Source organism: Sinocyclocheilus grahami, unplaced genomic scaffold (genome assembly GCF_001515645.1).
Source record: "Sinocyclocheilus grahami isolate Dianchi unplaced genomic scaffold, SAMN03320097.WGS_v1.1 scaffold126.1, whole genome shotgun sequence".
Taxonomy (NCBI): domain Eukaryota; kingdom Metazoa; phylum Chordata; class Actinopteri; order Cypriniformes; family Cyprinidae; genus Sinocyclocheilus; species Sinocyclocheilus grahami.
This window is the reverse complement of record NW_015505305.1, coordinates 2,084,270-2,097,296: the sequence shown is the minus strand read 5'-3', so window position 1 is coordinate 2,097,296 and position 13,027 is coordinate 2,084,270. Positions and strand designations below refer to the sequence as shown.

The following is a 13,027-nucleotide window of genomic DNA, read 5'->3' as shown; positions in this document are numbered from 1 at the left end:
ACAGTACAGTTTGCAACTGTAAACCAAATACAGTTTGTTACTGTAAATCTTAATTACAGTAATTTACTGGCAACAATGTTGCCAGTAAGTTACTGTAAAAACTCTTTGAAATGTCTAACATTGTGCATTAACAGCTTTTTAGGACGTTTGCCTGAAACGAGACGCTATCATTTGTGGCGTTCAGCTCAGAATGGTTTGGTACTTTCTCTGATGGTTAATAAGGTTAAAATAAGTGTACTTGAGTGGAAAATGTATAGCACACACTTATAAAGGTCATTAGAGCATATGTACACACACACACACACACACACACACACACACACACACACACATGTATCAGGCTCTCCAACTAAGGCATTTTGGGGATTCCAGGCCTGTCTTCGGGGTGTGTCCTAAGGGAACACATGAATATTGTATTTCATTTGACATGTGGCAAAGCTGAGGAGGATTGACTGTGTGTGTGTGTGACAGAAATACAGAAATGGTAGAGAGCGAGAGGAAGAAAGCGAGGTTAAAGTCCTTTGAATGATAATACACACACGCAGAGCTTTAGTGCTGCGTCCTGGGCTGCAGCTTCGAGGGCCGGGTGTGTGGGTGTGTGGCTTGGCTCGGGGCAACTCTTCCCTCCTGCATGTGAAAAAGTGTGTTTGTGTGCTGTCAGTGGGTGTAAAGGGTGTGAGTCATCTCTGAATCACTTTATAGAACTGAAGAACCGCAGTACAGAGAGAAATATTCAGCAAAATCCTCCATAAAGATACCGATACGGTATGTACTCAGTAAGAGACTGTACGTGCTGCACTGTTTCCCGTCTGTCAAAGCTCACATTTGTCTTGGATGGTGATCTAAAGATCATCTGTAGTAGGGCTGCACAATTAATCAAATTTCTAATCGTGATTACAATTACGGATGCCACAATTTAAGAGTGCTTAAGATGTATGTGTGTGTGCGTGTGTTTCCTTTTACAGGGTTATCTTAAGGGTTTTTTCCATTGTCTTAATTTTTGTTTTAGTATAACATTATAATTCCATGCATATTTTTCCTTTTTTTCAAGAAACCAAACCAATGTACTGTATAGCTTCCTGTAGTTTTCCAGGAAGAGTGTTTTCAGCTTGTTTATTTTCATATAAAAATATGGCATGCAGTTGTTTCAAACAATGGTATAAAGCTATTCAAAACATCATTCATTGTAATTTGTGATAATCCTAATTGATAATCGCAATTACAATTTCAAGGGAATAATTGAGAATTATGATTTTTGTCATAATTGTGCAGCCCTAATCTGTAGGCCTAATTTAAGGATTGAAACCACAACAACTCTTCAAAAAACAGGCCAAAGCTGTAGAGATTTACAGATGGGAGGAAAAAGGGGGACGCTTGCTATCCTCTTGAATGATTGTTTCATGTCTGCAGGGAAGAGAGCATCTGTTAGGAGACAAACTGGGTGGGGAACACCTAGGCTCCTCTGCTAATACTCTGGATTCAGATAATTACTCAAGAGTCAGTACATGAGAAACGGGTTTTTAGACAGATGAAAATGGGATTCATGAGTAGGTGTTGCTGCTCTAGATCCAATAGATAGGAGATCAGAAAGAGGGACTACAGAGTTTGTCTGGAATGTTAGGTCTGTGTCTGTGATGCTCCGAGTCAGATTTGTTGTTATATTCATAGGAAAGAATTGTGGCAATTTAAATTATAATCCTGAGTGCAAAAAGGAGACTTACACCTTCATAGATTTTCTTCTGAGAAAAACTCCCCAGCAATTTTGTATGTGCACTCAAAATACTTAAATCATGTTGTACTCTTTTTTTGTGAAACATCTAAAATGATTGAGTTGAAAGAAATCTGTGTATTCATTGAAGTATACCTAATGAATTGAATAAATACAAGTAAAAAAGATCTGGAAAACTACATTTGCTACCATGCCAAACAAGTCAGAAAAAAAACTATAAATCCTAACTTTAAATCCTATAATCTCTTCTTATATTAATTTTGTGCAAAAACACACTAAATAATACTTAATTTCAACATTTGCTCTCCTTATACAGTCTGTGTCAAAGCATGCTATGAATATAAAATTTCCCTCTTTCTTTTTTTTATTTTATTTTTACGTTACATTATGGGCTTTTAGACAGTTTAGGACAGTAGAGAGATGACAGGAAATCATTAGGTGGAAAGAGGGGAGTGGGATCGGCAAAACACCATGAGATGGGAATCAAACTCGGGCCGCCGTAAATGCAGTTGCACTGTATATTGAGTTGACACAACCACAAGGCTATCAGCACCGACAGATTTCCCGCTTTCTTTGCAAGTGATTGTTAATTGTGTCCGAATCATTTACAACTAATTTCTTAAGTTGATGTTAAAGATGAAAAATATTTCAGAAAATTTATTTTTCTGAGAATATATATTCTCAGATAAGTGGTAAACAGGCTGATCTGAAGAACCTATAATGCAGCCTCAAGACTGTCACTCTGAAGACCATATAACATCAGAAACACAAAGAACCAGTTATATTTTGTTTACTATCACAGAGAAGAAACCAATCTGGGATTGTGTGTTTATTTTGTTGTAGAAGACTGTATTTATGAATATTCACTGTTGATCCAAGATCCAGCCCTTCAGCTGTCCCACTCCAGCAGAGGCTTGAGGCCCGGCTCTGCACAGCTAGCTGGATGGCTCATTTTGAGGCAGGGTTTATTTAACTGATGAATTTCTCATCTCCAGAAAGTTCCCTATGGCTTTGAGATTAAGTGATAGCAGAGGAAGGACAATTCAGTGATGGACACACACACACACACACACTTTTAGAGCCTCATCGCAGGTGGTGTCATGACAGAACGGCAAAAAGCCTGTGTAGGAGTTCACAGCTGGTTCATGGGTATTCTTATCCTATCCCTTTGCAGTCTGTGTTCATGTTTCCTTTCAGGGATGTTACACGTTTTTGTAACCGTAACTAAGGCTACATTCACACTGCAAGCCTTAAAAGTCAGGTCTGATTTATTACTTAAATCAGAATTTTTTTTTTGGCAAGCAGCCAAAGCAGTGGCTAGCAGCATGCTGTCATACATGGAGGCCACTGAAGCCAGTTTTTACATTTATAGTTTGTTCGTTTATTTCTTTCTTAACGCCAATCCAGCATCTATGGCTATATTCATGGCGAGAACCAGTTAATCCATACACAAGCCTTGTCTTTACACACACGTCTGGGGACAATTTAGAATGTTCAATTAACCTAACCTGCATGTCTTTGGGCTGTGGGAGGAAACCGGAGCACCTGGTGTAAACCCACGCAGACACAGGGAGAACATGCAAACTCCACAAAGAAAGGCCTCCTGTCTTTGCCAGGGACCTTCTTGCTGTGAGACAGCAGTGCTAACCACCAAGCCACTGTGCCACCCCTTTACATTTATAGGGTGATAGGGTTCATTTATAAGGTGATGGAGTGAAAAGTTTTTCTTGTATAGTTTTCCCTCAAGTTCACTGTAATACTAATGAGTTCAAACACCTCACTTTCCCTCCACTGAGTCTCTCCAGCTGACTTCCATATTAACCAATTGACAAAAGAACTACTGATATGTAAAATCTTTGGAGTGACTCCCATCAGTGCAGAATTGTGACAAATGTTGATCTAGAGTGAGAAAATTTGCATGAGTATGATATGACTGTTCAGACTGAGATCGCATTGCAAAACATATGGAAGTGGCCCAAATCAGAACACTTGCCATGTGAACGTAACCTAAAAGGAGCGATGCTAACTTAAATACACTATTCAGTAGATTGACAGTAGCTTAATTTTCCAGAAACATACTAACTTGCAAGTAGATTTGTAACATAGATTCACTGCTTTTTTTTCAATAAATAATCTACATAACTTTAAAACAAAGCAAATTGTCTTATGTAGCTTTTGAAAGCTTTTGAATGATATAATTAAATGTTAAGATTATTCACTGATATATTTGAGTCCTTGCAAAAATACAGTAAAAATGGTATGTTATTGCATATAATATACACAGTATATATATATATATATATATATATATATATATATTCCTGTGATGGCAAAACTGAATTTTCAGCAGCTATTACTCCAGTGTCACATGATCCTTCAGAAATCATTCTAATATGCTGATTTGCTGCTCAGGAAACACTTCTCACTAGCAACCTTGAAAAGTTGCTAATAAATATTAACTGGTTAATATTTTTGTGGATTTTTCAGGATTCCTTGATGAACAAAAAGTTCAAAAGAACAACATTCATTTGAAAAGATTAAAAAAATATTTGTAAGTGTATATTAAAAAACGATTTTGCTCCCCTTTCAAATGGCTTTAATGTGCTTATCTTGGTTTTCTTTGCAAAATTGTGTGTAGCTCCTGTAACTACGATTTTTTAAAGTGTAGCTTGAGATTAGTTGAATTTTAAATGATAAATATCTTGTAGCTTTGAAATCATCAGTTTCACTGCTATCTGTGTACCATTAAATTGTGCAAATCACCAAAGTAGCCTTAAAACACATCAGGAAAACACTATGAGTTTCCCATAAGCCCTTGAGCACTTTGTTCCCTTGAACGGTTGTCATGACAACCCTTTCATTGGTCACCAAGTCTGCATAATGCACAGCACGGCTGCCAGAAATGAGGTGAAGAATGAAGATGGATAGAATATAGAAGGAAGAGCATGACTACATGACATTACTTAGACTGTCTGGGAGAGTTGGGAAGGTTTAGAATATCCGTAACTCTAGAGCTTTTTACCAGAACGTTTTATCTATCATTCAATGAGGGGAAGCTGGGGAGGTGTTTAATATGTGTCATATTTTAAGTGCTCAGGCTAAGCTTTTTTCTTTACATCCTTTTGGCCCATTTTCCGGCGTTTTCTCTCTCTCGCTGCATTTTTTACTTGCTACCTGTCAGAGGAGCAGGCTGTGTGCAATGAATAATGCACTATAACAGAACGAGGCTATTCTAACACTCCTGTATAAGTAAGGGTTTGCAGAGACAGCGAGACAGGGGGTCTGTTCAGGACAGAGTATATGATCTGTAAATAACATCTCAGATTCGTTAATAAATCCACTACAGTGATGAATTAATCGCAAGCTGCTTGAGTGTAAGCAGGGGGCACCTTTGCTGCCTGATGACAGTGTGTCTTCACTGCTGCTCCATGTGTCTGCTCATTTAAGTGTGTATTTCTCATCTTTTTCTCGGTTCTTCCATGTACATTAAGATGGAACAATATGTGTGGAAGCAAATTAAGTTTAAAGTTTTTGAGTAAAATGTTTCTTTACTGTATTGGACTACAGTTATTTTCTGTTTTTGTAGTACAGCAGAAAGTTAATTCTTTAATAATATGTTTGAAAGGCGCTTGATTAAGTCAGAGAAACATATTTAAAGAATCTAAGGAAAAATAAGGTCTCTGGGACCCCAAACAACATACACTACTGTACAAAAGTTTGAGGTCAGTAAAATTTTTCTGACAGAAATAAATTAACTATTATTCCACAAAAATGCATTAAATTGTTCAAAAGTGTAATAAGACCTGTACATTGTTATAAAAGACTTCCATTTCAAATAGATGCTGAAAAAATAATCACAGTTTCCACAAAAATGTTAAGCAGCAAAACGGTTCATAATTAAAAAAAAAGATTATTGGTATTGGTATTCTGAGTACCAAATCAGCATATTAGAAAATTTCTGAAGGATCATGTGGCACTCCATCCCATAAATAAATAATATATTTATATTATATTCAAATAGAAAATGGTTATTTCAAATTGTCATAATATTTCATAATAATACTGTTTTTACTGTATGTTTGATCAAAGAAATGCAGCCTTAGTGAGCATAAGAGTCTTCTTTAACAATTAAAAATCTTTTGAATGGTAGTAAGTTCATCTTTACAGAACCATGAGGGTTAAAAGAGGTGATAAACTGTAGATGATAAAATTATTTTCCTTTTTGTGCCTTTGCGCACGCTTAAGATTATTAGTTAACTTAAAAAAAAACAGACAGTAGTCTTTTGATTTGTAATATAATAGCTGTCATTTCAGTTATTAGCCAAGTATAAAAATTCATAATGGCTATGAGTATCAGCCAAAATAAAGGGTCTTTGCTTGAATTCATGGGGCCCAAAACAAAATATTTAAGGGGATACCCTCGTCACAGGTATATTGCCAAGATTAACTATGGGATTTCACATTCTCTCTTCCTTTATTTCATACTTTTCTTTCTAAATCACTCCATCCTGTTGCCCACACCTCATTATTAACAACATTAGCTAACAGTTAATTGTTCACTGCATCTGTCTAGTATGTGAATCAGAGTCATGGCATCAGCAGAAGTTAGTCATCGCATTCACTTTGAGATTCTCATCTTCAGCAGTCCCTTCCAGGTTAAATTCAGACCTCGGATCACCAACTAATTATCTAACAAGTGAAGCAGTCGCTCATTAATGAGCCAGATATTGTTTATGAACAGTAATGACAGCTATTGTTATTCTTGCTGTCTTGGCAAATGAGTTTTGGCCTGTCCTGTTAATGATGATGATGGTTGCATTAGATTTCATTATTAAAGGGTAGCTAGTGAGATTTAAAAAAAAGTTCCTGCGACCTTCCTTCTTCCATTCGCCATTATAAACACATGCACATGCTGTAAGCAAAATATGTAAATCCTGCAGTTATGTACGTTGTGTCAAACAGCAGCTGTTCTGAGAGTGTGGCCATTGGGCGACAGAATGCCCAAGAATGACAAATGCAGTCCAACAAGTGTGTGGCACTATGGAGAGTGTGTGTCGTCACCTGTTTGATGGTGACAGTTGTGAATGGTGGTGTTTTCGAAACTTGCTAGATCACTCCTTCTTTAGGAGTCTTTAGTCTATTTCTCTGTATTTATAGCCTTCGAAGCCGCATCTATCCTGTACAGCTGACAGTAGCTTTATTATTTTGATTTATGTGCGCATCCTATCAGTTTTCAGAGGCATTACTGTAGACAGTGCAGCCATCATTTCTGATTTGATTTAGGACGGTTTTTATTCTGGACACTGAGCTTTCTAAACTGATACAGATCTCAAAATGGCTGAAGTTATGGTTTAATTTAAATTGTTTCTGTCATCAAAAAATTCTATTAAAATGCAGGTTTTTTTTACAGTGATGTTTCATTTCCATCAAATGTACTTCTTGCTCAAACATAGGAAGGCTTAGAGGTTGTAATGTGGCTTAGATGTCATTTACTGTCAGTTTGATGGATATGCGACATAGTTAGGGTGGAACACAGGTTGTCAGTCATCATTTATAAGTGTGGCACCCCTTGTGTGTCTTGTGTGTCACTGATTTTGGGGTAAACAGAGTCTGAAGCAGATGCATTTATTAAGATTTTGTGCTGCAGAGAAATTTGGAATGGACAAACCTGATGAGGTTATAATTCATTATCAATCACCACTGCTTTAAATGGAAAGTTCACACAAATATTAAAATGTGCTCCAAATGTACTCACCCTCAGGTCATCCAAGATGTAGATGAGTTTGTTTCTTCATCAAAACAAGTTTGGAGAAAACCTCTGCAGTGAATGGGTGCCATCAGAATGAGAGTTAAATAAAACTCCAGTCCATCAATTAACATATTGTGAAGTGAAAAGCTGCGCTTTTGTAAGAAACAAATGCATCATTAAGATGTTGTTTAGCTTCAAATCATTGCTTCCGGCTAAAATATGAGTCCTCTATCCATAATATTGCTTTCACCAGTGAAAAAAGTCTTCTCTTCTGAATCAGGAGAGAAATATGCACAGAAAGCACTGTTTACCAGCAAAAACCATTGGTGAGCAAGCTGAATTTCTCCAAGTCTGTTCTGATGAAAGAGACATATATTGACAAATATAAACAAATAAACATCTACATCTTGGATGGCCTGAGGGTGAGTACATTTTTAACACATTTTCATTTTTGTGTGAACTATTCCTTCAAATTAACTAAAGTGGATACCAAAATGGATATAAATCTTTTAGTTTGTGTAGTATGAGATCTATGTATTGTGCTAGTAATGGACACACTTATGTTTGTTAATATACATACAGTATGTACTGTATACGGCAATATTTATTTCAGATGGCTAAATGACTGTTATTGCATAAATCATTAATAGTGGTCAAGTGAAAGGTTTTTGAAATTAATGTACAGAATATACATAAATATTTATTTCAGAAACCTTGCGCTTGTCCACTATTATTGCTTTGATGAGCAATTATTAAATGTTCAACACCATCTGCATGACTCATGGGCTCTTTAACAGAAACCAGGTCAATGCTTAATTTACCAGTATTTCACACAAGGGGTGTGGGTAATAGTAGATACTTTTATTATTGCTTTTATGATATATTGTACATTGCATTGTACATGATTATCTTACATGCTAAACTCATCACTAAATGTTCCAATTTATTAGTAATGTACACTGGTCTTATGGGGGACACTATTTTCCACTATTGTCCCCTACTATATGTGCACTTTAACCATTAATCCCACATACTTTGAGATGATTTGGAATGTATTTGCAAATTTGCAAATAAGAAATAAGCCTTGATTGCTGAGGTTTTCTTGATGTCTCTACAGGTCTGGATGACTGTTTGCAGCAGTATATAAAAAACTTTGAACGGGAGAAGGTAGGAGGTGACCAGCTGCTGAGGATCACCCATCAGGAGCTGGAAGATCTGGGGGTATCCCGCATCGGACACCAGGAGCTGATCCTGGAAGCTGTGGACCTGCTGTGCGCTCTGGTGAGAGTCTTCACGCTCTTTTATATGCTTGATCCTTCATCTGCTGTTTAACACCCCATCAGCTGGCGGACACTGAGTCTCCTACTGCACGATGTTGACAGAGATATCGAGATCACCTTGAGAAAAACAATATCACATTCTGAAAAGACTACAATCTTTGAAATTGTAAATGACTCTGTTTACTTATTTACTAAATTTTACTGGTCTTATTTCACAAAATATATCAGAAGAAAAAGGCAAAAATAATCTAATAACTTAAAATGATAAATAATAAAAAAATTTAAATGATATGAATAAATATGAAAAATAATAATATGTAAATATGTAATGTACTATGCTATTATAATACTATGCAACTATAATATGTAATGTAAATAATGTAAAAAAAAGTAATAATTTATTAACTTAAAAAATTAAACATTTAAAATAATATGAATAAATCAAAAAAATAATAATAATAATAATGACCTAATTTGCAAGGTTTGCTTATTTCACATAATATATCAGGTAAACATTCTAATAACTTAACATTAAAAATAATAATATTAAACATTTAAAACAATATGTATAAGTATTAAAAACATGAATAAATAAACCAAAAATTAACTAAGAATATTGGAGCGAAATCCAGGAGGTGATGGAGGTGAAATAAGTTGCAAATGTAATTTCATGTTTTCTTAAAAGTCAGCCTCAATTTTATGAGATAATGATATTATTCTTCTGGGAAATATTTCCACAGATTTGTTCTCAAAATGTCACTCAATAAGTATTTAAATGTGGCTTTTTGCTAGATGGGCTTGTTCCTGTGGCTTTAATCTGTATCTGCTGTGTGTGTGTGTGTCTTGCCTAATTTTTATTGCTGTGTGACGTTCCATGGCTTGAAAATGATTTTCAAAAAGGTACCAAGAGTACAGACAGTGTGGGATTTAAGCTGAAATTGGCTCTGCACCGCTTGAGCCTTTTACATTATCTAGCATTTAATAACTAGCTTTCCATCTAATTCTCTCTCTCTTTTCCTCTTCCTCTCTCTCTTGAGTGACTTACCAGCTCATGCTTTCAGAATGTCAGCAACATGACGGGAGGGAACAGACGACAGGATGATGTTTATCACGTCCGTGTGAGCTGTCTCACATGCCGCACAGCCTGAGTCTCTCCTCAACCTGTCTTTTTAATGTTTTGCTCTTTTTTATATCTTCACTTTAACTTGTCTTGTCTTTCCAAGAGATATGTTTTTTGTTGTCTTTTCCTGAGATTGAATTTCAGTGTACAGTTAACGTAAGGTGAACTATAATTAGTGTGAGGTTTTGTGAGGGACTGTGAACCACTGGCCTGTGCTGCTGACATTTAGGAGAGCGTTAATCATAAATAGATTACTTTGCTGTGCTCTTTATCTGCTCTGAACGCTGATCCCAAATCAGATCTGATGACATTCATGTTACACAGCCCGTGTGAATGTCAGTCTGTAGACATGTGCGGATGAAATTAGCCATATTGTACATCTCTGATTTTATATTGATGCTGTCTCAACTGTACAATTTAAAGGCCAATTTTAATTTAAAGGAGACATATTATGCCCCGTTTTACAATATGTAATATAAGTCTCTGGTGTCCCCAGAATATGTCTGTGAAGTTTCAGCTCAAAATTCTCCACAGATCATTTATTATATCATTTTGAAAATGCCTATTTTGAGTGGAAGCAGAAACACGCTGTTTTTCAGGCCTGTCTCTTTAAATAAAAATGAGCTGCTGCTCCCCCCCCCCTTTTCTAGAATAAAGCTGCGCCATTACAGCTCGTACCTGCTAAAAAACATCTGTTTTGGTTCTGATTATCATGTTTATCGTGCTGAAATCATGCGTTTTAAATATCTGGAGTTTAAACTTCAGATATAAGGTTTTCTGAGTGCACACATCCGAAGCACACAAACAGAAAGCGGCTGTCACAGCATGTGAGTACTAAACTAAGTTCTCATTCACACACAGGTTTATGTTAAAAACACACATGAGTTACAAAAAACAGTCGGTTATGTCTGTGAAGGTAAACAGCTGGGAAATAAATTGCTTGTTTATTTTAGATCTGTGTGGCAGCAGCAATATACATTACATAAATCAATAAATCCACTGCTTTCTTGTCTCCTCTGAAGCTGGGACTCTAAATAGTGTTCTGTGCTCGTCTTTGCAGACAATGACAGAACAGTTAGCATGTTTTGCTCAAACTTTCGCCATGGCATTAGAACTAGTACACCATTGTCACTTGCGAAAACACAATAATGGCGCCGTGGGTGTAAACTTACAGATTTAGGGGTGGTAATATTATAATGAGATCCCTTTGCCACGTCACCAAGGCAGTAAATTAGATGCACTCGTTTTCTCAGACGATTGCAGAAAAAGGCTTCCCAAAACAAAGTTACTGGGTTAATCTTTTTCACGTTTCCTTGGTTGGTAGATGCACTGGGGACCTGATTATAGCACTTAAAACCTGGAAAAGTCAGATTTTCATGATATGTCACCTTTAAAAACTGAAGATTCTGTGAATATTTACTTTGGTTAAAAAAATTAGATATTTAGCAGAATGTCTCTGCTGCTTTTTTCTATTAACTTAAAGGGATAGTTCACTCAAAAATGAGAATTGTCATCATTTGCTCTTCATTCTTCTGAAAAACGCAAAAGATTATGTTATGTTGGTTTAAAAAAACAGACATTTCTTATAATATATATGTTTTTATATTCTACAGAAGAAAAAGTCAAACATGTTTCCAACAACACGAGGGTAAACGAATGACAGTAGAATTTTAATATTAGGGTGAGCTATCCCTGAATTTTTTAGCACTCAAGTCTAATTTGCAGCTTTTAATTTCAGGTTTAAACTTGCTAGAACATGAGAATGAAACTTTTTAAGGACTGAAAGATGAAAATAAATCGCTATTTTGAATCTGTGTGTTGTTGGTCATGTCAGTCAAGTTAGTGTTACCGAATACTCATCAACAAATTGTACATGCTCTGCTTCTGCTGTACTTGTGGATAACTGAATATGGCACGTCAAGGCCAGTATTTTTATTGTTAGTTCTAAAACTATTACAGTCATTTTCTTTAATTGAAATAAAATAAAATAAAAATATTAGTTTAAAATGTGACCCTGTTTGTGAAATCCAGGCTAAAGTCTCAAAATCTAATTATGAGATAACAAGCATCAAAGTTTGATTTCAACCATTCATTTCACTATGATTTCAATCTTTGACATGGCCTTACTCAGTCAATATTAAATATATAAAGGTTATATTTTCACAGAATGTTCTACATCTTTATGAAGGATGATTTTATGTAAAAAAAAAAACCTGTAAATCACAAAAAAAGACTTTAGCTGGGTTTTCACAGGCAGGGTCACAAATAAATAAAATAAGTTTAAAAAGATTACTAAAACTGAAAAATTAATGAATGAAATGAAAAATGACAAAAGCATGTAACAAATTTACCAAAATAATAATAATAATAATTAAACTGAAAATATATATAAAAAAATAAAAAAAATCTAAATATTAATAAAAACTGTAATATTATCAAATTAAACCTAACATAACAATGGTCAAGATATGACAAACGTCTCAGGTTACTTATGTAACCATGGTTCTCTGAGTAGGGAACGAGACACTGCGTCCTCTAGGGGTCGCTATGGGTAACGCCTCGTCGTGACCCGTGTCTGAAGCATACATTGAAAAAACACCAACTCTTTGGCCGGCAACAGCCATGACGTCACTATCAGTGCGACTATAGTATAAATAGGCACCGGGAGCACACATTATTCACTTCTTCGTCTGAAGCTTGCGTCCGCAGCATGGCAAGAAACCTAGAGGACGCAGTGTCTCGTTCCCTGCTCAGGGAACCATGGTTACATAAGTAACCTTAGACGTTCCCTTTCATGAGAACTTCGATCTGCGTCCTCTAGGGGTCGCTATGGGGAACAGTATACCCATGCCACCATGCTGATGGGAGTGCATGCCAGAACCATGGCGAGCACTAAGTACCAACTGTACCATATTGCTATGGGAGTTGCCCCTGGGACGTTAGATGGCTGTCAGTGACGTTATTCCCTACGGCCAAAGGCCTAGGCTACATACCCCAAAATACTTACCTGTTAGGGCCAGACTCCTGGGCCCGGGGTAGAGCTCAAGGCTTGGAATCAGGAATAGATTCCTTTAAGGGAATACGACCAAGAGCCTAGAATCATACTAGTCTTGGCCTGTCACACAGGGGCTACCGCACGTTTCTCTTTG

At 36.3% G+C, this 13,027-nt stretch overlaps 1 protein-coding gene across 2 annotated transcripts in view; it reads left to right on the top strand.

The window, feature by feature from the left end:
* The window catches only part of LOC107590225 (connector enhancer of kinase suppressor of ras 2-like), a 106,630-nt gene that overhangs the window by 10,773 nt on the left and 82,830 nt on the right, over window positions 1-13,027 (top strand). For both annotated transcript variants that reach the window (XM_016278895.1, XM_016278894.1), the window contains exon 2: window positions 8,596-8,759. In XM_016278895.1, the coding sequence (XP_016134381.1) occupies window positions 8,596-8,759 (164 nt within the window). The remainder of the gene's footprint in view (window positions 1-8,595; window positions 8,760-13,027) is intronic.